General features: G+C 45.3%; 1 protein-coding gene across 4 annotated transcripts in view; it reads left to right on the top strand.

Annotated features, from left to right (window-relative positions):
* Positions 1-22,796, top strand: part of LOC1281264 (FMRFamide receptor) — a 68,641-nt gene extending 45,845 nt beyond the window's left edge. For all 4 annotated transcript variants that reach the window (XM_061648779.1, XM_061648777.1, XM_061648776.1 and 1 more), the window contains one exon: positions 18,079-22,796. In XM_061648779.1, coding sequence (XP_061504763.1) covers positions 18,471-19,952 — 1,482 coding nt within the window. In that variant the 5' untranslated portion in view covers positions 18,079-18,470 and the 3' untranslated portion in view covers positions 19,953-22,796. The remainder of the gene's footprint in view (positions 1-18,078) is intronic.
* The last annotated feature ends 914 nt before the right edge of the window (positions 22,797-23,710 follow it).

Below are 23,710 nucleotides of genomic sequence, written 5' to 3'. Positions count from 1 at the left end.
CCCATCATCCATCTGACAGTGAGCCGTTCAATAGCAAATTGGAGAAAGAGAAAAAGGCCACAGTTATTTTATCTGACGCAAACAACTCCGTCCCGCAATCGTGGAGTTGGCAAATCCATCCGAAAAAAAAAGTAACAGGAACGTAAATCCTACCAGAAGAAATGCAGATTGAAATTTTATTGCCCACGTCGGCAACTTCTCTTCCGCAATCCACGTTGCCAGTCGTTGTGTGAGATCTTGTGGTGTTTAAAAAATACAAAAAAAAAATAACCAAAAAGTTGTTGAAAAAATGCAACTCTGAAAAAGTGATTGTACCGCATGCCATCGATGTGTCCCTTTCTCGGTGAAGATTGCTCTGAAAATTGCATTTAATTTCCATCAATTTATAAATTTGCTATATTAAGACTTGTCTGCTTTCTGTTCCGTTTTCGATACCCAAACTCAGCTAACTCCATTTGGTGGGTATTTGGAAGCATTCCGAGAAGCGACAGAATAAATGGAAATATAAACGCGACCATCACCACCGTTCCAAGGCCCTTGTGAAACCTGCGAGGCGCACACGCTAATCGGCATTCGATTTCTTCGAAACATCGGAACAAGTGTCAATTACAGCCGGTGCCAGCAGCAGTGCTTTGGAGTTCCCCAAAACCCCGGTTTTTCAAATTACCACTGGAACTGGCTAATTACAAAATCAAAGCTTACATTCACTATGAGCGATTCCCGTTGCGAAGCAGAACGATAGAAAATGTCCCATGCAAATCCCGCCGATGCTTGCACAGCAAACCAATTGTTGGGGGAAAAAAACCTAAGCTTATGAAATTGAAATTTCATTCAAAAGTGCGTAATTCAAAATAATTTGAAAATTTTATTTAACAATCAATTGCGATTGCCCTAATTTACATTTACATGCCGCAATAATGAAATCTGTGCATCACCCTTAAGCAACAGATTTATGGCCAGTATCGTTTCCCATTGTGCCCGGTACGCAAAGTTCTTCGCGTACGAGGTTCCGTTCCATCTCCTAACTGCTCGGTTCCCGAGAAATCTAACCCAAGCCTGTGTGCAGCACGGCTCCCAAAGGGCTCCGAACCTGGCCCCTGATGCCATGCAATAATTACGTTGGAACGGGAGGGGGGGGGGCAGGGGTAGTGAAATTTATGATTGTCATTATCATCGCCGAACGTCATCCGATTTCCGATCCAAACTTGCCCCGAGAGCGCAAAAGTGGAAGAAGTGGAAGCAAATTTATCGTCCACTAACAAAACACATCCACTTTCGGTATTTATTATTTCGACCGTCATCGGTTGGCTGGTTCCATTTGCTTGCCCGGCCTCTCCGCACAACCGAAATGGATTAACTGCAATCAAAATGATAATTGCCTATTTGTGCGTTTGGTTGTGCCGTGCCAGGGGGCCCCCAGAACAGTGTAAGGGAATGCCGTTAGGTTTTCCGCGGGCTTTGTTGGTGAGGAAATTCAATTTTCGAATGTAACTTTCGTTTGAAATGTAACGTTTTTAAGTTGCAGATAATGGTTGGCCATTTGATTGTGTTTTTCCCCTTCCTTAGAATGCTTTACCAGCGAACGAACCAAGAGTGGCAGTGGTCGTTTCCGCTGCGATTGATAGTACACTTAAAACGAAGGCAAGACAAAGCGAACTAAGCATACTAAACGCACAACACTGACTTGTTCTTTTTTCACCACATTTACCATACGAGCGAAATGCGCTCGACCGAATATTTACGGTTCTAGCTGCACAGATACACTTCAGTGTATATGCTACCAGCCACCGGAACTACCATAGCATGCAGCTTGGGTCGCATTACCATCGCAAGCTCATCCGGGTGCAAAAAAAAGGTGCAGAAATCATGTTGCTTATCGTAACGTGTCTGTGTTTGTGTGTTTGTATACAAAAAGCTATCTCCTAACTATCTCGTCAAGTAGCAGGATCAAAAACCCATGAACTGTAACATTCCAGCGAATGCTTTTGGAGAAGAATTGCTCCAACAATGTGCTCCTAACACAAGAGATACTTGATGCCTTACTGTGCCACAGTAACGGAGGGTGCTGGCTGGCTAGGGTTCGCTTGATGGAGGATCGTGAAAATTGACAGAATTAGCATAGGTTCCCAATTTGAGAAAGATGAACGTGAAAACAGTATGGTGCAGTAGCAGTACTACGGTTTTGCCCTGCTAAAACAAACCGGTTGAAGCGCGCATGAAACTGACAGGTGTTGATGGGAGAAAGACATCCCGGTATCGTTAGTCCACCTGTACACCTGGATAGAAGCCCGAGCGATGAGCATGGCTAATGTCAAAACTTTTCCAAATTATCTTTCCATTCCCGGAAGGTTACCTTTGATAAGCTGACAATTTTATCGATCCGCAGGTCATGTCGGTGTCAAAAGCGGAAGCAAGGCGCATTGAAAGCTGTAAATGTGCTCCTTTAAGCTTAAAGCGTCATATAGATGGTAGCTTTTAATGGAAATGTATGTGTAAGTACTCATGCCAGGTGTGGTGGTCTGTTTAATAGGCGCGTGGGCTCACTACAAGGTCGCTTGCAATCGATTCCCGTGCGGACCGACACCGTTCATTGGTAACAAGGTTTTCCAATAAGATTATTCGTAGGTGTGAGAAGAAAAAGTCATGACAGGCTTAAATAATAAATATCATCAAAATAATCGATTGAACGCAATAAGTCCTTTTTGTATTTACACAAAAAAACTGCATAATCTACCAATGCATCAAACCGTGTCTGAAGCAAACGCCCATGTCCAATTGCTAAATACATTCAATCGCTGTTTATGCCAACGAGGATGTAAAAACGACAACCGACCGACGGAACCGTGTTCAGGCACATTCCCCCATAAACTCTTTCAGCTCAGCCTGCTTGCAGCTTCAATTCAAGTCTAACACCATTGGATTGAACATAGGGGGGAAAACCCCCACACGATAAACATACAGCAACCAGAACCATTCAAAGTAAGCTTAATTGCCGATTTTCCCGCCGGGCGATGGCTGTGACGATCGAAATAAATATTGACCACCACCTCCACCCAGCACGCTTCCCCGACGCTGCCGCAGTAGGCAAACAACGTTGAAAGTTAATTTAATTAGTAAAATCACACAGTACAGCTGGCAGTAGCAGTATGCTAGTACACACACGCCCCGAGACACATCGCTCTGCAGAATGGACACGCTAAAAGGATGTAATTGAAATGGATGCCCCACAGTGGTAGGGGTAGTAGATGTGCTTTACTTTGGTGGCTATTTTGTGATGTTTCTTTTTGCTACCGAAGCTACATTCATTTGCTACAGGCCACAGGCTGAGATTATAATACCATCCAGTGGGAGAGTTCAAGCCCGCCACAGTGGAGCATTCGTTCGTCCGCATTCGTAGCGCAAATGGGAAGCGTCTTTTAAAGAAGCGAAACTTCATTATGCAATTAACGGCCGGCTGGGTGCCGTCTGCTCTCGACTCAACTTCCATTTTGCACCGACGCCAGCACACGGTCACTAAACTGACCCATGCAAACCGTTCCCATCTTCCTTCCTTCTACGCCCCGAAGCGTAGTCGTAGAAATTCTAAATTAACCACTAAAAACAGAAACCAGTGTGTAGGAGGCGGTGTGGCGGCTGCTGCTACTGCTCATTGTAGAAATGGACTTTCCGTCTTGTCGTGCTTTCTTTTTTTTGAGGGTACAATTTAACGGAAGTACCGAACCGAAGTGGCGCACGTTTTTCCCATTGCCATTTATCTCCGTCACGCACGTAAATGCCATTGCGAGCAGAGATGGCATCGTCTGCATCGTCGTCAGGGCTGGTCGACCGTGCGTCTTCTTTCCTGCCGCCATGGCTAAGATGCCGGCTACGAAATGCTCATCGTGCCATTTCGGTCACAAGGGACGGTGGCGCCATCTGATGGGGGGCAGTAAACGCACCATGAAACGAAACCGCTCGTAGATCTTAATCATAGCGATCGAATCAGCGTTCAATCGATCCTGTAGTAGCTAGCACAGCTAGATGAATGGTCGCTTGCCAACCATTTCCACCTGCTGGGTCACACATTTCGCTGCAGAGTCGTTAAATTATTCCCGCAACGTTTATGTATCGGCGGTTTCTGCACCGGAACGTAATTAAAGTTTCATGCCATTTCCGAAAACGGTGTACACCAGCCACTGTCGCTTTGGTTTGGCTGGTGTGAAAGAAGTGTGAAAGACGTTTTTGCCACCTCCGTTCGTGATTGCATCGATTGGTGATTTGCCCACTGCCAGCGTACAGCGGTGGCACATTTTTCGCAAATCGTACCACCCACCCCCAAAACAACAACCGATAATTCAATTGAAGTGTCAAATGGCGCGAATATGCGCACACCGGCATATTTCCACTAAATGGTAATGCATTAAGCACCACCGTTCGGTGTAGTTAGTTGCTAGTCGACGCTCGCTTCCCAAAAATTAACCTCACTTCAAGTTGACACGATCGTAAATAAATTGATTATGGCAAGCGAATGCGTGATTGCGCTTTCAGAGCAGGTTCGACTGGCAGCTTGTGGGTGTGCGTGTGTGTATCATTGTGTAAGTGAATGGTGGAAAATCGTGAGATGAATAATACCGAAACGTACCGATACGATTCACTGTCCTCCTCAGCAGCGGGGAACAGGGGATACAGCTCCGGTTCTTAAATGGAGCATAACAGCAGTTCAATATTTGTCTCATCGAAAATCGGTATTGAGCGCGTTTTAGTTCGATTACTCGAAACAATTCAGCACGTCGATGAAGCTGAAGCAGTAAATAAATATTTTCCAATGCCAAACGTCAACAAACTGCGCGTTGGTCTTTTCTTTCGCAGCATTTGAAATTAAATTATTGAATTGAACAGCCTCAGCACTTGAGAACGTTTCCTCTTGGTTGGTTTCGTTTTTGTTGCTTTTCTGAATGAACGATTTTCATTTCCCTCCTACCAACATATTGTCTACTGAGTGGCCCCACACGCTGGCAAAGAAATCGAAAGTCAAACAAAGACTTTGTTTGCCACCCCAGGTCCCCGTTCGAACTCGCCAAACTCCAATCAAACACGCATTAAAACAGACATTACCTGTTTTCGGCAAGAGTCGACAAACTCTGTCTCGTCGCCGTCACGACCCGCACAACGACGTTTTGTCTGGCGAAAAGTTTCGACAAGGACAACTTTTTTACCGATTATTGTCTTCCAATGTAATATTCATACGAGAGCTTCTATGTGTGATATGTGTGTGTGTGCACGCGGTATGTTTCCAGACGACTCGTCGTATCAAAATCTATGTTACACATATTAGTGTGACGCTTGCTTCCGCCCGTGTGTTCCGCCCCGAAATGCGCCTCAGGTTGCTGACATTTTGTAAAACACGATCTTTAATTCCTCTCTGAAGTGCTGTTCACACGGCGAAAAGTATGCAAAAAAGCTCCTACCACCATGTTCACCGCCGGGAACGTCGCCGGTCTAGCGCACCACGGGCACCGCTCGGCACAGCCGGAACGGAACCATCACTAATATGGGTCCCCATGGAGCCTTTCACCGATAGCTAAGATGCTGGGTACCTTTTTACTAAATTAAATTCCTTTTGGTGGGTGCTGAGCGTGGGTAACGGGATGGGCAAAAGAGAGTAGTGGGGGGTTTGGAGACAATTTAACACAGATTTTCAGTATCGTCTCAGCCTGCAGCACTGCACCGGTGAAGTGTGGCGGTGTACAGGTACTGGCAAATGGGTTCATCGGATAAGTGTGCACGAAACTACGATGGCGCACTGGTGCTCGATGGAAGGAAGAGTGGAGTTATAGTGAAAAAGTTTGTTTAATTTTTTTACATTTCATTGCAAGCACACTGTCATCGCTTGAATGGACACCTTCGTTGGAGCGAAAGAATTCAAGCGATAGAAAGTTTTGCATTTGTAATACTGAGCACAGACTAGTTCACATAGATGTTTGGAGAATGCTGCTATTTTAATGACACGAGCTGGAAGAGTCAATGTTTAGTATACATCAAGAATCGTACAGAATTCACACATTTTCAACTGTTTACTGTATTTTTATATAACTAGTTAATTTGGCCCGGTTACGGGGTTATGCAAGATATTTTAAGTACTTTTATATTTTTAGGATGCGAGCAACGGATTTTTTAACTCCAAGGGACACATTAAGAGAAACTGGTTCAGAACCCATACCGATCCTGGAACTAATCCTGAACCCATGTCGATCCAATCCCATACAGGCCTTAGAATTAGCCATAAACCCACACTGGTCCTGGAACTGATTATAACCCATTACCAGTACTTTAACTGACATCATACCAGTCGTGGAATTGATCCCAATCCCACACCGGTCCTGCAATTGATCTTGACTCTATACCGGTGCTGGAATTGCTCCCAAAGCCGTACCGGCCCTGGAATTGTTCCCGAACCCATACCAGAACTTACACTGAACCCATACCGGTGCTGGAACTGATCCCGTCCCCATACAGATCCTGAAACATGTACCTACCGGTAATGAACAATATTCCATACCCATACCGGCCCTAGAACTGATTAAGATTCCACATCGGTCCTGAAAGATACCCTACCCGAATTGCAGGCCCTGATACTGCTTCATTTTTAATTTGGGTCCAAACATAGTACCAGCATCTATCTCAGTCAAGGAACTATCCAGTCTAGTAGCTTTCGTATTTTTTTATTTTGTTGGAAAGTTCTGCTGTATAATCGTCAACTCGGAAGACTTAACAACATGCCCGTCCTGGGATTAAGCCTCGTATGGACTAAGCAAGGATTGACTTATCCGTCTGTGTGGTATTTTTAAATTCTCGAAAGCCTGACACGTTTTTGATATATTTCAGCTAAAAATTAGGCCTAATCTATTGAATTCTGACTGTAATTTGCATTATTCTTCTCCTAACTTTTTCAATCTTACAAAATCAAGTCGGCGTTGCGATTTCCATAACCAAAGCGGTTGCCATTGTATGGATATAAACTAAGCAAAAAACATCCAAGCATCCGCTGGAAAGTAACGCTGATCAGCCTTTACTAGAATTTTATAATAGAGATTTCAAACCATACAAGACGCAATAACAGAAAGAAAATAGCATTTGTGCATAGATACTCTCGCTCATCGACACGCATACCGTTACAGTTTATTTCATTTATTCAACATTGTACCATAAGCACACCCCGTTCACATTCCCATGACATAGCAACCAATCAGTCCATCCCATAAGTCATTAAATCAGCTGCACGCCAGGTCCGGTTCCATTTAGCGCAAAGCGCTCGTCTGTCGTATCCATAAACGTCCGCCTTAATGATCCACCGGAGAGCATTTGCTAATAATTCAATCAGTGCGGTTCCACAGGGTGCCACATATGATCGACACACACGCCTCACCCTCGAATGATGCCACCGGGCACATCCACTGCGTGTCTGGAATGTATTTGGCTCACGCTCAAAGCCGGGCCGGCGGCATACTTCCAGAGAGAAAGAGCGTGATTTGGATGCTCACGATGACAGCATGAAAAGCGATACGCTCCGTTCGTTACCCACCCATAGCAGCTGCCGGTATCGACCGGCATCTTCATTCCACTGTTTGAGCCAAACGAACCCAAGCGTCTATTCGCTGCCGCCAGTCGTAAACTGTGCGTGTCATTTGCTGAATAGCATAAGTGATTAAGCGACCATCACAAGAGAACGCGGTTCTATTTCTTTGCTATTTTCATTTTTGCAAGCCCACCGCAGCCTTTTCAAGTTTTCAGCTCGTTTGCTAACAACATCCTTTGCTTTTCTAATTGTAAAACACGATGTACAGCTAATGAATTGTAAATCATGTTCGTGAAGTTCAAGCGAATGCAAAAGTATGGTTGTTTGTTTTTTTTTACCGTAAAATATGCTCACTTATCGAGCGTTTACATTTAAAGTGATGATGACAAACACTGACACAGCATGGCATGATAGGATAAGCTTTCCATCACGCCACACTGTCAGCTTGGTCTGCTTGTTTATGGTTGAATAATTCATATCAAACCGGGGGTGAAAAGCTGTGGACACCACTTTAGCAGCGTGGCATTTTGAAGGCATTTGAAGACGCAAAGCGCGTATCGCAAGAAAAAGGAAACAATTAATGGGCCGCGGGTCGATGGACTTTGGGCCCAAAGTGTGGCATGAAAAAGTGATACATTAATCGCTGTCCATGATTCAATGCGGCCGCCGGTGGCATCTGACAGCAGGACAAGCTTCGGGATGGAAAAATGGAATGTTTTGAATAAAATGAAACAGACTCTCTTTGCCTAAAAGTGGGACAACCGAAAGTCGAAGGTATTTCGTCTATTTTTAATATTGTCAATTTTTCTTTCTTGATTGTGTCGAACGGAACAAACTCCGAAGTAACGCACCCGTGCGGCTGGGGTCATTCGTCAGAAAAGTGGCTATAAAATTACTACACTTGCAAAAGCAAGTTTTTTTTTTTTGCTACTTCCAGCTGTTGTCCTATATCCCTGGCAACCGGACAACTCATTTGCTTGCGATTAGGCTTGAGCGGTGTGAGCGTTGCACAGTCGCGAGCCGATGTCTCTGATGCTTCTCGTCAAAAACGATCCCTCCAAAGCATCTTTTACACAGATGCCTGTCGTGCAACAGCATACTTGTCGACAGACAGGAGAGAAGAAAAAAAAACAAACCCCAAGGAAGGCCGATAAACGCAAAGTGGAAAGGACATTCCATGAAGCAGCTACCACGACCGCTCCCCGCTGCGAGCTTTGATTAATGAATATTTTGTGTCACTTTTTCGAGGAAGAAAAATGATCGCCCCCCTCCACCGCTGGCGTCGCTGCTTTCATCGGTCTGCCAGCGCCAGTGTCTGCAACAACAACAAAAAAATGGAGTCGAGAGCGTCGAGATCGAGATAATGAACGATATCAAACTCCGCGGGTGTTCTTCTATCGAGTGCAAGTGTCGATGACAATTTCATTCCCGCATCCGATGAAAGGCGACATCAATAATTTTCTATTAAAAGGATGTTTCTTTTTTGCTGTTGCTACATTTCAAACCAATCAAATATTTACTTTAAAATTGCTTGACGTAGAGGCTTAGTTAAGGAAAAACTTTAAATTATTTTAAAATATAATTATAGACCTTCAAATGAACAATTTAAGAACAAACAACACACACAAAGGAACGACAAAACGGGAATAAATCAATTTATAACATTTGCTTCTTTCCTCCCTGATGCTCTCACCCACGAGCCATCAAAGAACTGAGCGATTCATTTTGAATGAGCTACAGCGGATGCTACGTTTTTACTGTGTAGTACACCTTCACACTAATGGAAAAGCTTTTAAGCTAGTCTGCTTAAGACTCAAATCTGATCAGTTTTGTAAAGTCTGCTGTGCGTTAAATATGCATGGGCAAACAAACGTTACAAGAGACTTGGAACTTAAATTGTGCGTAGATATAATGTTTTGCTTAATTTTTAAACACTATGGCTCGTGTTATTTCGACTGCGCAATGACATGAAATATCAATAAAACTACTGTAAAAACACAACAACAGTACCGCAATATTTTACATTACCAACAGTTTCCACTACTCTGCAAAATATCATCATCAATTTACAATAAACTGTTATATACTCCTGTCCGTACTGCATCGACTACGTCAGACTGATCGGTTCAAAACACTCGCACTCCCACCAACCGACAGTACCAGCGAAAGTATTCCAAAGCTTCGCTGAATGTTGCATATTTTACCGTGCAAAAATATTCAATAATTTTCCCTTGTTTCCTTCCCTTTTGCGCCGAACGCACACAACGGGCAGAACGGTACAACGACGCGAACAAAGCCGAGCATGAAAGCGCGTTCGCTTCCCTTTTTATGCTGTGGAAAGCAAATTTAGGGACGGTGGCTTTTGAAACGGTAACAATCGCCCTTCATCCCGTCGCCGCGCGACTAGCAGTAGCTGCATCGTAAATTCCAAATAAATTCTTTGCTTTCCCCCGGAACGGCCGTCTTTTATTTGTTTTCACTAGCAGACATGTGTGTGTGTGTGTGTGTGTGAGGTAGCGGGTCCATTGGTTGTTTTACTTCGTTTTTACTTTTTTTTTTTTGGAGCAAGCCGTTTTTGTTCCGGGCGGTTTGAGTTCGCTTAACAAGTGAGTGGTGTGCGACAACATGCTGCTCCTGGAACGTAGTAGTACAAGCTCGAAGCTGGAAGATATGCAAAACTGTACTGAGAAACGATAAAAAAGCCCCCGCAACAAAATAGGCACAGTTGGTAATCGGTTGCTTTGTACTTTTATCCCCCCCCCCCCCCCCCCCAGTCCATGTTGGGCGCTGGGAATGGCTACATGCAGCGCATGTACCGCTTCCCTCCCGAAAACCGATGTTTCGCTCTAATCGATCTCCTTATCCTCGGGAGCGTTCCCTCAGCTGCCAAGTTGAAATTCAATAGACCAACAGAGTGCATGGCAGTTCGGCGAATCAAGTGCTGAGCGTACATATTCCAACCAAAGAACCCCCGGACACATACACATCCTCCCCGTTTTCCCGCTCAGCACTAGCTGCGGGCCGAAACAATGCCAAAACCATCGAAGAGGCATGCTTGTTTCACATTCTTGCATAGATCCGCTCGTGTGACACAGCGTGCTGTTGCTCTGACCGCGATATGAAACCGTCAGGATGTGTGTCCTGTCCCCCCCCCCCCCAGGTCCCGGGTGGTTGTTTAAAATGACATGACAGCACCGAAAAGTTCGGAACCGTGCAAGAAAAAAAAAAAGAAATAAAAACACACACCCACTATCGAAGAACCTTCCCCCTGCTTGCAAGCTGTTAGTGGAAAGAATTATCCACCGAAACAGCTTTCGATGTAGCCGTGCTTTTTGGAAGCTACCAGTTTCTTAATACCTGCACATGCTGCACTGTGTGGTACACATCGTCCGTTTTCCGCGTGTTCCACCTTCTGGCCCTAATCCTGATCCCACCGCTTGCAGGCCACAGCTGCCACGATGGGTGGCTACAACGATAGAACCAGCGCGTGTATCGGAACCAACGACGGAAATATGCTTAGTTCATGTATTTCTTCAATCTCCATTTTTCATCCACGGCCAAAGTTTGGCTCGGTAGCTTTGTTTTTTTTTCTTCGATGCGCACATAACGTGTTTGCTAACTTGCCTTCTGTGTAGTTTCAAGGTGCTGATGCTGCTGCTTTTTTTTTGTCCGCGATGCCAACTTGTTCGGGTGCGGAACATGATTTTGCTTTCTACAATACGATGTCAAACTACAGACTAAGTGGCTTATCGTTGTGTCGGTTCTTCTCTTACTTCCTGTACTTGTCTATTTATAATAGAACATAAATCGATGCTTTGTATTTATCTGTTGGCAACCCACAACGGCCACGCATGCTGAACACCTATACTATGCGTTGTATGCTAATGAATAGCGATCAATTACACAAATAGAACCATTTTGGTAACATTAACTGTAAAAGGAAAACGGCAGGAAAACTTACCTCGTTATTGTGCGCTTTATGTAAATTATGTACCCCGCAAATGGTAATCACACACGTCTTAACGAGTGCAATTATTTGCACAACATCGTTCCCGGGTGGAAATAATTCTTCAATAAAATGCACATACCCAATTGTCGAGTAAACCGCAGTGTGCTACCCCCACGCGTGTTTGCTGTTAAATGTATTGAATTTATCACTTGCTTCCCACTCCACTTGTGTAACCCACTACAAAAATGTGTAACAAGAATCGAAAAAGCCTACAAGGATGTGCCTAGGCCGATCGGACGCGGGAGACAAGCAAGCGCGCAGGCAGCAGCAGAATCACGCCAAGCTAGAGTGCGAGCGTGTTAACGAATTCAATTCCAGCGTGCATGCATTATTGAACCAATCGAAGCAATAACCACCGCAGCCGCACATCTCAGCGCGCTAGGTTGTTAGGGGGTTGAGCTGAGCTTGATGGCATAAATTTAACATTTTCTATAGCACGAAAGCACTGCAGAAAGGGTTTGGCAGATAAAAATACGCAACAGAAACCATTCCTTTTCAATGGGAAAAACCGCACCGAATGAAACAGCAAAACACGTGTAAAGCCCACTCAGATTTGATGATGCCGGGCAAGGCACTCGTGCTACGTTCAACAAGTGGCTGCGAGGGAGGAAACTTTAACCTTTTTTTTGTATTTTTCCTTTTTTTTCTCTCCGCACAAGAGCCCCTGTTAAAGCTGTCACTCACGAACCAATAATGTAACGAAAATAATGTATGCATCTTGAATGGTAAAGGGAACAGCAGCAGCGCGTTCGAGTGCGAACAGATTCACCCGAAGAGCCGAATCCTTTTTTTTTTCTTCTTCTTGCCTCTCGATTCACACCCCAAACACATAACCTCATTTGTCACGCGGGGCCCCGTGATGCGACTGAACTCTGACTGTCACTGTGGTGGCGGTAATGATGGGGCAATGTTGGCAAACGCTCTACGCTTCTTTACGCTTTCTCGGTAAAATTCTTCTTGTTCCACGTAATGTGCTCAAGCCCATCACACCGGCATCAAACATTTTCACGATTAATATTTCAGAGGCACTTCCGGCTGTAAACTTCCGACCCGAACAGGTGCTTCGCCTACTCTTGTGTGTGTGTGTGTGTGTTTTTTTCTTTCAAAACGCCTGAGAGTCCTTGGAGGGAAAAGAGGGCAAATTTATCGCCTCGTCCTATGGCATGTATAATGGTACACGCGATAGGCAAGCAATCTTTGAGCCGGCTGTAAGTGGAAGAAAGACACGGTTTCGAACGAAGATAAGGTTAGCAGGAACACACACACACACACACACACACACCCACCATGTACGTGTGTTTCGTGGCGAACGTCGTGAGATTATTTGCATGCAAATATTGGAATTTCTTACCAAACCGGCACAAATGCTCGCCCGTAAGCCGGCAAGTCCCCCCTGAAGGTAGGTTGGATCGTATTCATTTCGATACACAATCAGCACATACCCTCACAATCATCCAGTGTATCGTCACGGCAACGGTCGTGGATCGATGAGGATCATCCGGTTCCGGGCTAGCGAGTCCCGTCAAGCACCCGTCGAGGCGTGCACGCTATAAAGCCAATCCCACCGTAAAGAATACCCGTCGAAACGAAATTAAAATAAGGATGATGGTTCGCATCCCAAGCGTACGCCCTGCCGCCTTTGCCAGCCTGCCTGATCGGAGGTCATCGTTGAATCGAATCGTTTCAACCCTGGACCGTGCGCAATTCAATACCTTTTACATGCGTATTGTAAAAGCCCCGTCGAGGGGCCGCATGTACGTACGATTCATTATGCGTTGTTTGGATTGATTATGGGTGCGAGATCAAAGTTTATCCATCCGTGTTGGGTAGCGGGATTCACTAAGGTCCGCCCGTATTTTACAGCTACAACGCATCCGAACGAAAGTGTGCTATGCATTGGCAAGAAAATGGCAGAATGTAATTCAATCTTACACACCGCGGTCTCATTTGATGTGGTACGTTGTTGTGGAGCTGCATCGGGCGGGTTTGGTTTGCTTTCAACGTTGCAGCAAGACAATGATGGTCGCTTTGTTTCATTATTAGTTGGAATTTTGATTTTGAGCTGATGGTAGGGTTTAAAAATTGAACAACATTTTGAGTAATTTAATGTAGCTGTGCAAAGGTCAACAAACGATATTTATCAATCTTTTTAAATAAAGTACTAGGTACCAGGCGTCTCCATTATGTTTTACTAAATGGATAACAAAACTGACATTTTACACTGTAGCATGAAAAATCTATTCCTCATTCCCTTTATTATTAAATATTACAAATAAGTGAAGTTCTTCTGAACAATGCTTATGTAAAAGAGTAATTTGCCAATTGATGCACAATTAAAGAGAACAGCTAACGTATTTCATATGTTAGAAGTGGGTAAAGCCACGATGCGTCATGTTATGTGGGTCTAGTATACATCATATGTGTTTAGAAAAACATCATCATTTGTTTTAGACAGAAAAAAAACACGAATAATAAAAAAATACTGATTTTTAAAGCTATTTAAACTCTTCGCAGTGCGTCCAAAAAGTAATCGTCTAGCTGAATATTTTACAGAGCAAGACGAATTAGTGCCGAAAATAGGCACGATTCGCTAAAAATAATGATGAGGTTTGAAAAAGGCCTTGCATTTTATGTAATAAGATAGAATCGAACCACTTCATTAGTTCAATTTAAGAAACAGTCGATAAAAATTCGTGTTTTGTTTGTACAAAAAGTTCAAAATTACGAAAAGTTAAACTGTAATTGCAAGCTTTTATTGAAAATAAACAGCTTAATGGATACAACATGGTTAACAGAGTAAAATAAATCTTATTTTGGGATGCACAATTTTTGGCGCTTTACCAAAGACATCCATTCACTTTGAACGGAATCAGTCAACATATTTTAAATTGCGTTTAAAAAAAATTCAAGTTATTCTTATAGAAAATAAAATAACGGATTATGCGGCAGAAATGCACAATATTTGACAAAAAATGCCAAGTTTCTTTGATGTTTTATAAATATTTGAAAAACAACATTTAACAATAAATGTTACAAATCTGATCTGAAAGTGTATTTTGACATTGATCCGACATATTTGACCACTACACTGCAATTCTAATTGCCCTGGGTTTACTAATGCTGCATAACTAATTCCCGTCAGTCAAATGAAATCAAACTTCAAAGCAGCGCTTCGTGTAGAGCGCACTCATTAACTCCTCTTCATTGTACTGTATCAGGTCAAACGCCAGGCTGAAAGCTTGCATACAATGTATCCAGACAATGCATTTTAATATTTCCCACGAAAATTACACCGCTTGGCACGTTTACATGTTGCTGTTAGCTGCTTTTATGTAGCTCGTTATCGATGCTACAAAATAGTTGATAAGGCGGAGGAAATTGTTTCCAATGTAGGTAGGTAAAGGTAGAAAATTACTCCCTTCATTTAGTGCTGTCCATTATGGTTTGACGTCAAACAGGACAGCTAATTAAATTAAGCCGAAACATGCAAACTTCAAATGTTGCATCTAATAAGATTTGTTTCACAGAGCAATCCAAACTAACTGGTGCAGAAAATTGCATCTTTCGTCCGGTTTCATCACGGAAACTTAAACCGTAGCAGTATGATTTGATGCAGCAAGCGCGTAACACGTCCATTGTTGCATTTGAAATTGTTTGTTAAGTTACAAAATGGTGCGAGAAATAGTTCGTAATCTTATTGCTACAAAACCAAACTACTGCTGCCGGAACAATTCGATGAAACAATAACGTTATAAAAAAACATTTCCTCACAATGCTTCCAGCATACGACGCTGCAAGAGGCTGCTTCAGAGTTCAGAGCGTTTCGCTTATGAAATTCCTCTCGGGGAAGACATTTTTTAATTATTTTCCGCGCTCGTTCTTTAATCACCTGCCAGGGATGCAAATTTGCACCGAAAGCGTCAGCTCGCCACTTGTGTCGTGCCTCTCGCTTTCCGCCAGTTTCTCTTTCCGCAGAAAGCATTATGACAGTTTTTATTTTCCCCTTTTGCCACCATCTCCTCCGGCCCGAGTGATGTGCGCGTCAACAACAATCAGACAGCAGACGAGCAATTGCTCAGCATCATTTTCCGCGGGCAAGGGCAGGTTTTACACGCAGTGCCCGTTCGTCCCGTTGTTCACGCACGGCACTGCACGGGACTGAAACAATAAAATTACAACAGCAAACTTCGTACCAAGCGGCACCAACTGTCGGCGCACTGTCTGGCCAGCAGGCATTCATGCTGGCACCGAGCACAAAGCAGCTAGCGCAAGGGGCAGCGAAAGTTAAACACAATACCGGCGTGCTTTTGGGTGAATGAAAGATTCCTTCCCTCCCCCATTCTGCTGCGATTCTGTTGAAGGCAATGCAATGCTATTTGCAGGAATTTCACAGCAGCCCTGCACCTGTAAGCGTATTATTCGGCTACGGCTAAGTTTTTTGTTCTGCAATAATGCCTGCCATAATAGCCCATTAACTGTAGTTGCTCATTAAATTTTGCATTGGTGAATGGCGCACGTTTTTTGGCCATTTTTTAATTACATTTTCCACAAAAGGTTGAAGATTGCTGTTTAATGTAGGTTCTGTCGGTTGTTTTGAGTTTTGTTGGTTTAATAATTTAGATATTTTTGATGCACAGGCAAATGAAACAAGCGTTTTTACACAGACAAACAACATTAATTGGATTGGATTTGGATTGGAATCTGACCAATTGGATTTTAGAGTGATTCTGAACAATACCAACTCTATTGGAATAGCAGGGGCACCAAATGAATATATTTAAACATTCGCACACACACGACCGACACTTTCAGCACATTGGCTAGCGCGGAACATCATACCAGAAGCTAAGCAGTGAAAGCTCCCGAGTTTACCGCTCATTAACGCGTCGGATAAGAAATGAACGAGCCACCACAGCAGCGTAGAGATATTTGCAATCTTTCACCCATCGCATCCCCTTCCCTTGCCCGCAAAGTGGTAACGACCCTGGCCGCTTACTCTATCATCATTTACGACACCAGTTCCTGCACCGGGCAGTTGCAGCAAACGGAAACGGTAGACTTCCCGCCCCGTACGCTTGCTGGACACTTTTCTCACCGACAATAAACATCCTCATCATCGCGACGAGGCCCTACCACCACCCACCCACACACACACACACTCCCACTCCCGCGGGGGGCAATGGAAGATGACAAAACTGGGCGCTTTGTAGTGGGCGCGCAGTGCTACAAAGGGTGCTAAAGTGCCGCTTAAGCACGAGTGTTTTTTCCCGTCTAATGTTCCCGCCTCCGTCCTGGATGCTTTCCATGCTGATGAGAGGAAGGGGGGGGGGGGGTGCTCGCGGGTTTCGCTTTCCGTCACCAGTGCGCGGCGGCTCCGTTGCGTTTGTTTGCATTTATTTTTAGTACACTTTTTGTAGCCGTTAAAGACGCACTTGTCCCCCCTGCCCGTGCAAGTTCGCCTGAAAACTGCGCGTAATGAGATGCATTTTGAGCGACCTGAGGGGCTGACAAAAAAACTGACTGCAAAATTGTGATGGAAGCACAGAACAGAACACGGCTCGTAATGTGCTGGATATGTGCTGGGTGTGCAGGACAACACGAGTCTGAAATAATCCACGGAACAAACATGAAACATGAAACCACGCGAAACCCGACCCAATTCGGTTGCTGTTGCTTGCAGCCATAAAAATCAAGCAGAAATCGCACAGCTCATGCATTATTCTGAGCAGCTTGATTTTATTCATCTGACTTTCGAAATTTATAATTTTTTTAACCGTCGAGCAATGCTCATGCAATGAGGTTAAGCGTTACAAAACAAAAAAAACCCAGGAACACAATCATCATTATGTGGACGCCGCATTATTATGCAAGCCGAAGCTGCTGCTGGTACTTTAGCAAGGATTTATCAACCACAGGTACACACACACACACGATTGTACTATTGGCGTCAGCGAAAAATGGAAGTTTTCCACACGTTTCCGCTAAAAAGGATTGCGGTGGTCGATTTCGTTCGATGCACTGTAAACACACTTCACATTCGTTGCAAATTCATTGTATTCATGGTCATACTTTTGAGCCCGACAGCTGAGTCCTCTGGACGCGCTCGGTATGATGGTCACGGTTGCTCACACGACGCGCCAGTGTGTTGGGGTGCTTTTAAGCAGTGTCCAGAGAGCGGGCCAGAGTACCCAGTCGAGTGACACGTTCCGTCCCATTTTGCACTCATGGGGGGATTGTAGTAGGGTCTGAGAGCTTGAAGGACAATGTTTAAACAAGTCGTACGATATAAGGATGAGCAAAAAAACTGACACAAAGCTCGCGCAATAACGACAGGACAGGAATGGATGCTGTTTTTTTGTTTCGGGAAAAAAGGTTTCAATTTTACGCTTGTTTAATTCCATAATTTTCCGTCGCATAAAGCAAACAGTCGCTTTTTCTCTACCACCAGCTCGCTTGATCCCCCCGATAGATGATGTACACTTATAGCTTTTTTCCCGTTTCATCTCTCCCGCAGCGCACCACCGCCGTCATGAGGGGGACAGCGAACAGCTTGCCACTGGAAGGGCTCTGCTGGTGGTTGGACCTGTACTTCACCACGGTTGCACGGACACAGTGAAATTGTGTGTGTGTTTGTGTGTTTTTTTACCATACTCAAACAGCCAGTGAAAAGAGCATCAGAAAAGGAGAAGGAGAAAAGCAAGGTGTACCATCGAACGCCCGCGGTATGGAACGAACTGTCTCGTGCCGCCCAGTGACAGAGTTCTCCCGAAACGCACAGTGTAGAAACTATTAGTAACCGTGCACTTGGTACAGTGAACAGTAACGAAACGAAACAAAAAAAAACCACACCAGAGCACATACAACGCAAGCGTCAATGCGCGCGGCATCGCACACGGAGCGCTCACAATGAACGCGTCGAGCCTGGACTATGAGGTGCGGCACCTACTGCTTGGCAATGGGAGCAGCAGCAGCGGCGGCGGCGTCGGCCTCGGCAGCGGCATTGGCGGCACCGGCCCCAGCAGCCCGGGCGAGGAGTCCGCGCTGGTCGGCAACCTGACCGCGCGGATGGTCGGCGCCACGAACGAGAGCGTGCTGACGGTCGTGTCCTGCTACGACGACTACCTGCCCAACGAGCTGCTGGTGGAGTTCGAGTTCTGGATCAGCGGTGTGGTGATGAACATCGTCGCGCTGATCGGCATCCTCGGCAACATCTTCTCGATGGTCATCCTGTCCCGGCCGCAGATGCGCTCCAGCATCAACTACCTGCTGATCGGGCTGGCCCGCTGTGATACGGTGCTGATCCTTACCTCCGTGCTGATCTTTGGCCTGTGCGCGATCTACCCGCACACCGGCTACCTGTACTACTATCACTATCAGATCTTTCCGAAGATTTCGCTCGTCGTCTACCCGCTGGCGATGATCGCCCAGACGGCGAGCGTCTACCTGACGCTCACGGTCACGCTCGAGCGGTACGTGGCCGTCTGCCATCCGCTGCGGGCGCGCGCCCTCTGCACGTACGGCCGGGCCCGGCTGTACGTGGTCGGCATACTGGTCTTCTCGATCCTGTACAATCTGCCCCGGTTCTGGGAGGTGACGCTGATCTCCTCCACCCACCCGGACACCGGGCTGACGATCTACTGCGTCAAAGCGTCCGACATGCGCACGAACGAGACGTACATCAAGGTGTACATCCACTGGCTGTACATGATCTTCGTCTACTTCCTGCCGTTCAGCTTGATCTCGTTCTTCAACCTGATGATCTACCGGCAGGTGCGCCGGGCGAACAAGGAGCGCCAGCGGCTGTCCCGGTCGGAGAAGCGCGAGATCGGTCTCGCGACCATGCTGATCTGCGTGGTGATCGTCTTTCTGCTCTGCAACCTGCCCGCCATGATGATCAACATCGTCGAGGCGTTCTACAGCGTGATCATCGAGTACATGGTGAAGGTGTCGAACCTGCTCGTCACGATCAACTCGAGCGTCAACTTCTTCATCTACGTCATCTTCGGCGAGAAGTTCAAGCGCATCTTTCTGCTGCTTTTTTGCAAACCCCGCGGCCGCCAGTCACCGGACGACGGTCTTATACACGACGACAGCTCCTTCTCGAACGGAGACGCCAGCAACCGGAACTCGGGCCGGTTTCAGCGCGTCGGCACCACGCGCAGCACCTCGACCAAGCTGAGCAACTGTAGCATGCGCACGATCCGCACGACGGTCCGCAGCACCCGGGCCCCGTCGCCCGGCCCGATCGTCTACTACCCGGCGCGGGAAACGCTGCCCCGGCTCGCCCAGCCGCCGACGATCACGCGCAGCAGCTCGATGTTTCCGGACTGGAGCGCGCGGGAGAACGGCACGAACGGGGGCATCATGATGGCCTCGTCCGGGTTCTAGAGTTTGCCGGGCATGCCGGGCGCCACCACACCAGCACTGAGGTTTCGAGCTTTAATCTGTAGCCGTACGCCTAGCGAGGAGCGAGCCCGCGCGCGTGGGCCAGCTGCCCCGTTTGAAAGGGAAGAAGCTTTTTTATGTATTTGTTTTGTGTTTTTTGTGTGCTATTCGTCCCAAAACAGTTGGAAGCAGTGGTGTTAGAGCGAAAGGATAGACGTACAGGTTTTTGAGTCATCAATTGCGAACAATCCCAGCACGTGATGAAATATCCGCCTCAAAGTGGCGAAAGTCGCACTGGCAATTTTAACGCAACCGGTACACGTTTGCGAGGAAAGGCAAAAGAGCGAACAAAACGAATGATAATTAGTACACCTCAGTTTTCCTTTCGTTTGCTATCCACCCGGGAGCACGATGCTTGGGAGCACTCCATAATGCGCGTGCACAGCATTTTCACAGTGCTCGTCTCATTTTTCAACCCTTGATAGCGCGTTCCACTTCAGCGCCTTTTGGCGCGTAGCTTAATTGTGATTAATGAGGCGCACGTCCTGCAATCCGTGGCACATCCTCCTGACGAACGGTACTAATCGAACTTGGGGAGGGGTTGGGTTTGGAATGAGGTTTTTCTCTTTATAATGGAAGCTATTCAACGGTGGTGGAATGATCACTGCTGAAAGTTGTTTCCCGGCAGTCCAGGGAGCAGTCCAACGTGAGCTGATGCTGGCGAACGGTGATTATTTGATAGATAAACTTTGGCACAGTTTTGCGGAACCGGAAGACGAAGTGCGTCTGGCGTTGAATTTTGCAGAATGCTTGAAAAGATTGGATGATCCTTCCGCTATGCGTGCAAAAAATGGGTGAATCGTTCATTCGGGTAGCTTTATTACTCGAGGTTCATTTTTCTGTTGGCTTTTTGCAGCGATTTCAAATTGGAATTTATCTAGCCAAAATCATTCGAAGTCAAGAGTCCAGTCCAACTGTATTCCAGTAGCCAATGCGATGTTTTATCTGCTCATCAATTCCCAATTTGTTTGCGTAGTTCAAATTACTCTTGGACGTTCCCGTTCGCTTGTTACGCTTTCTTCCTGCAGCAGCAGCAGCAGCAGCAGGAAATGGACGATTTGTTATTCTTCCATCTCCGAGTCTCACTTCCCAGTCAAAAAGAAAATACCGATTTCATCACCACCACCAAACGTCTTTCTAATTGCCGTTCTAAATTACTTTTTTCCTTCGCTAGAGCTTCCTGTCTGCACTATATTATCGTTGCCGTCGTTTCGTTTCCCTTGTGAGGCTAACATAAAGGGGATAGAATGGAACGTTGCTCCAGCGCCAGCCAATGTTTGGTCTATATCAAATCTCACACGCAAAGCATAAAAATACCGAAAGCCGGCAAACGAAAAAGTCTGTTCGACATTCAACGAATCATTTTCTTTGGCTTTGCTCTTGATTCGCTCGATTGTTCCACGTGATAGGGGGAGAAGGAAAACTTTTAATCCTCCATCAGCCATCGCCAAATGCGATCCGTGGGAGATATCTCCAACGGAGCTGCAACATCCAACGACCATCTCTCTTCCGGTTGCCTTCAACGCTCAACATGTTGAGGTCCTGCGTTTTTATCCTGTCCTTTACCACCCCGCAAAGGATGTGGGCTTCGTGTCGTGCTGTGAATGAGATTGTTTCTTTTTTGTTTGTGTTTTTAATTTCGCTTCGTGTTATTCATTTTGTTTGCCTCGTCGACACGGAGCTGAGCAAGCTAAAGTTGGCTGAACGCCGTTTGGCGTTCAGAATTTAATCTAACCAAGCGAACGGTGGGGAACAATTTGTCACCGACCATTGCCAGTACGCGGTAAAGATACTCGTGAAGTGTTCGCTTGGAAGTAAAAATCAGATTATTAATTTTTATTTAATTTTTTTTTTACGTTTTGCGAAGTGGGGCTAAGAATGGGACGAATATTTCGAGTGATTATGCTTAGTTAATGCTTTCTAGTGCGCAAAAACGATCAAGTTTCCTGTGTACGCTTGCGAGTTGATTTCATAGCAACACACTTGCAATCGTTCCGATAGAAAAAAGTGAAAAAAGAGCTAATCAAATCCCTGAGCACTGCTGCTCAATGCGCATTAGTGGCGCCAATATGATCGATTGCGTAGCGCATAGGTAGGTTGCATTTGTTTCCGTTTAGTTTCGTAGTATGTTAATGTCTACCTCATTAGTTTACTGTAGTTCCAGCAAACTGTATCAGCCCGAGCATTGAGTGCAAACGGTATCACATAAGTTAGTGGTAGGATGAGATGAGTTTTCACTTTGTTTACCCAAAACTTCCCCCAGCCCCGGTTTGGTTGCCATTTGTGTCCGTGATATGTGCTGCTGCAAAACCCACTTTAGCACACCTTTTGCTTTAAACTGCAAACCTTCAACTATGCAGCTGTGCGATGCTGCGAAGCAAATTGTTTGTGGCGGTTCCGTGGGGTAAAATGCGAAAGGTGATAGGAGAAAAGGAAATCACTAGAAATCAAACGCCTGAGCAGATAAAACACACACACACACACACACACACACACACACACACACACACACACCCAAACACACACAGACACACTTCAAATTCGAAAATATGAAAACTATTCAATTAGCTAAGTGCGGTGGCAAAAAAAAAAATGGTTACTATCGTGTAGTGGAAATGTATTCATTGCAGTGGATAGTTTCTATTACTGTAAATATTGTTGACCCTATTGTACATACACAGTCCCTTTCTTCGCCCGGAGAGGCCACAGTGAAGGAGTAGCAGCGAACCGTGCAGAGGTAGAGATCTTTTAGAAAGGATAATTAGAAAATCATCCCCCCCCCCCCCCCCCCTAAGTACAGTTGTTGATAAGACAAGTAGCTTAAGAAAACAAAACCAAGCGATCGAGCAAGAAAGGCGCTCTCTAGAGGCGACGATATTAAGGAAAACAAGCGAAAAGACCAAAATCAAAATAGTCATGTAACGAGATAAGAAAAGCAAAACGATCAAACCTAGAAACATGGAGAAGGAAAATAATAAACACACACACACACATTCACATTGAAGCGAGATACATCACACCACTCAATCCTGCTGTATCTATTACTGTTGCTTTTTAAAAGATGTTTAACGATAGGAAGGAGAAGAATTCTTTGGTAATGTATATAAGATGGTGTGTGTGTGTAAAAACAAAAAAAAACAATCTGCAAAATATTTATTTCAAATTTCCTCAACCACAAAAAAGAGAAGTAAAAAAAACACTTTCATCTACAAAGCAAGATTCAAAACAGGGGAATAGATAGAATGAATTGAACCGACACAAATTCCCTTCCCTACCAATCAACGGTACCGTTGTTTAAATTGTTTGAAAAAAACGAGAACTTTAAAAAAAGCACTAAAAACACTATCGAAAATAAAACATCCCTTGCCGGAAACACAAACAAAAACTATTTCCGAGAAAAAAAAGAAACCAAACAAAATTGAGACTTTTTCTTAATCCGAAGGTATCTATGTAAGAGGTAAAAGCTTCGAGTGGTACGTGTTCCGAGCGACATGATTCCAATCAAAAGCGATGGACCACCATCTCGAACCATTTTTCGCCTTAAAATTTCTACGTTTTTCGAGTGTCCCACGCTGCGCAAGTGCGACTGATTAATTACAGCTGCATTTCCAGTTTCTGCAACACTCGCACAGTGCGGCGCTGTTGTCGTGCCCCAAACGAGTCCTTCCTACCCGCCCCATTGCGGGGTTAGGGATGCCCTG

The sequence above is a fragment of the Anopheles gambiae genome, chromosome 2 (genome assembly GCF_943734735.2).
Source record: "Anopheles gambiae chromosome 2, idAnoGambNW_F1_1, whole genome shotgun sequence".
Taxonomy (NCBI): Eukaryota; Metazoa; Arthropoda; class Insecta; order Diptera; family Culicidae; genus Anopheles; species Anopheles gambiae.
Note: the sequence above shows the minus strand (reverse complement) of the source record. Positions and strands in the feature narration are given on the sequence as shown.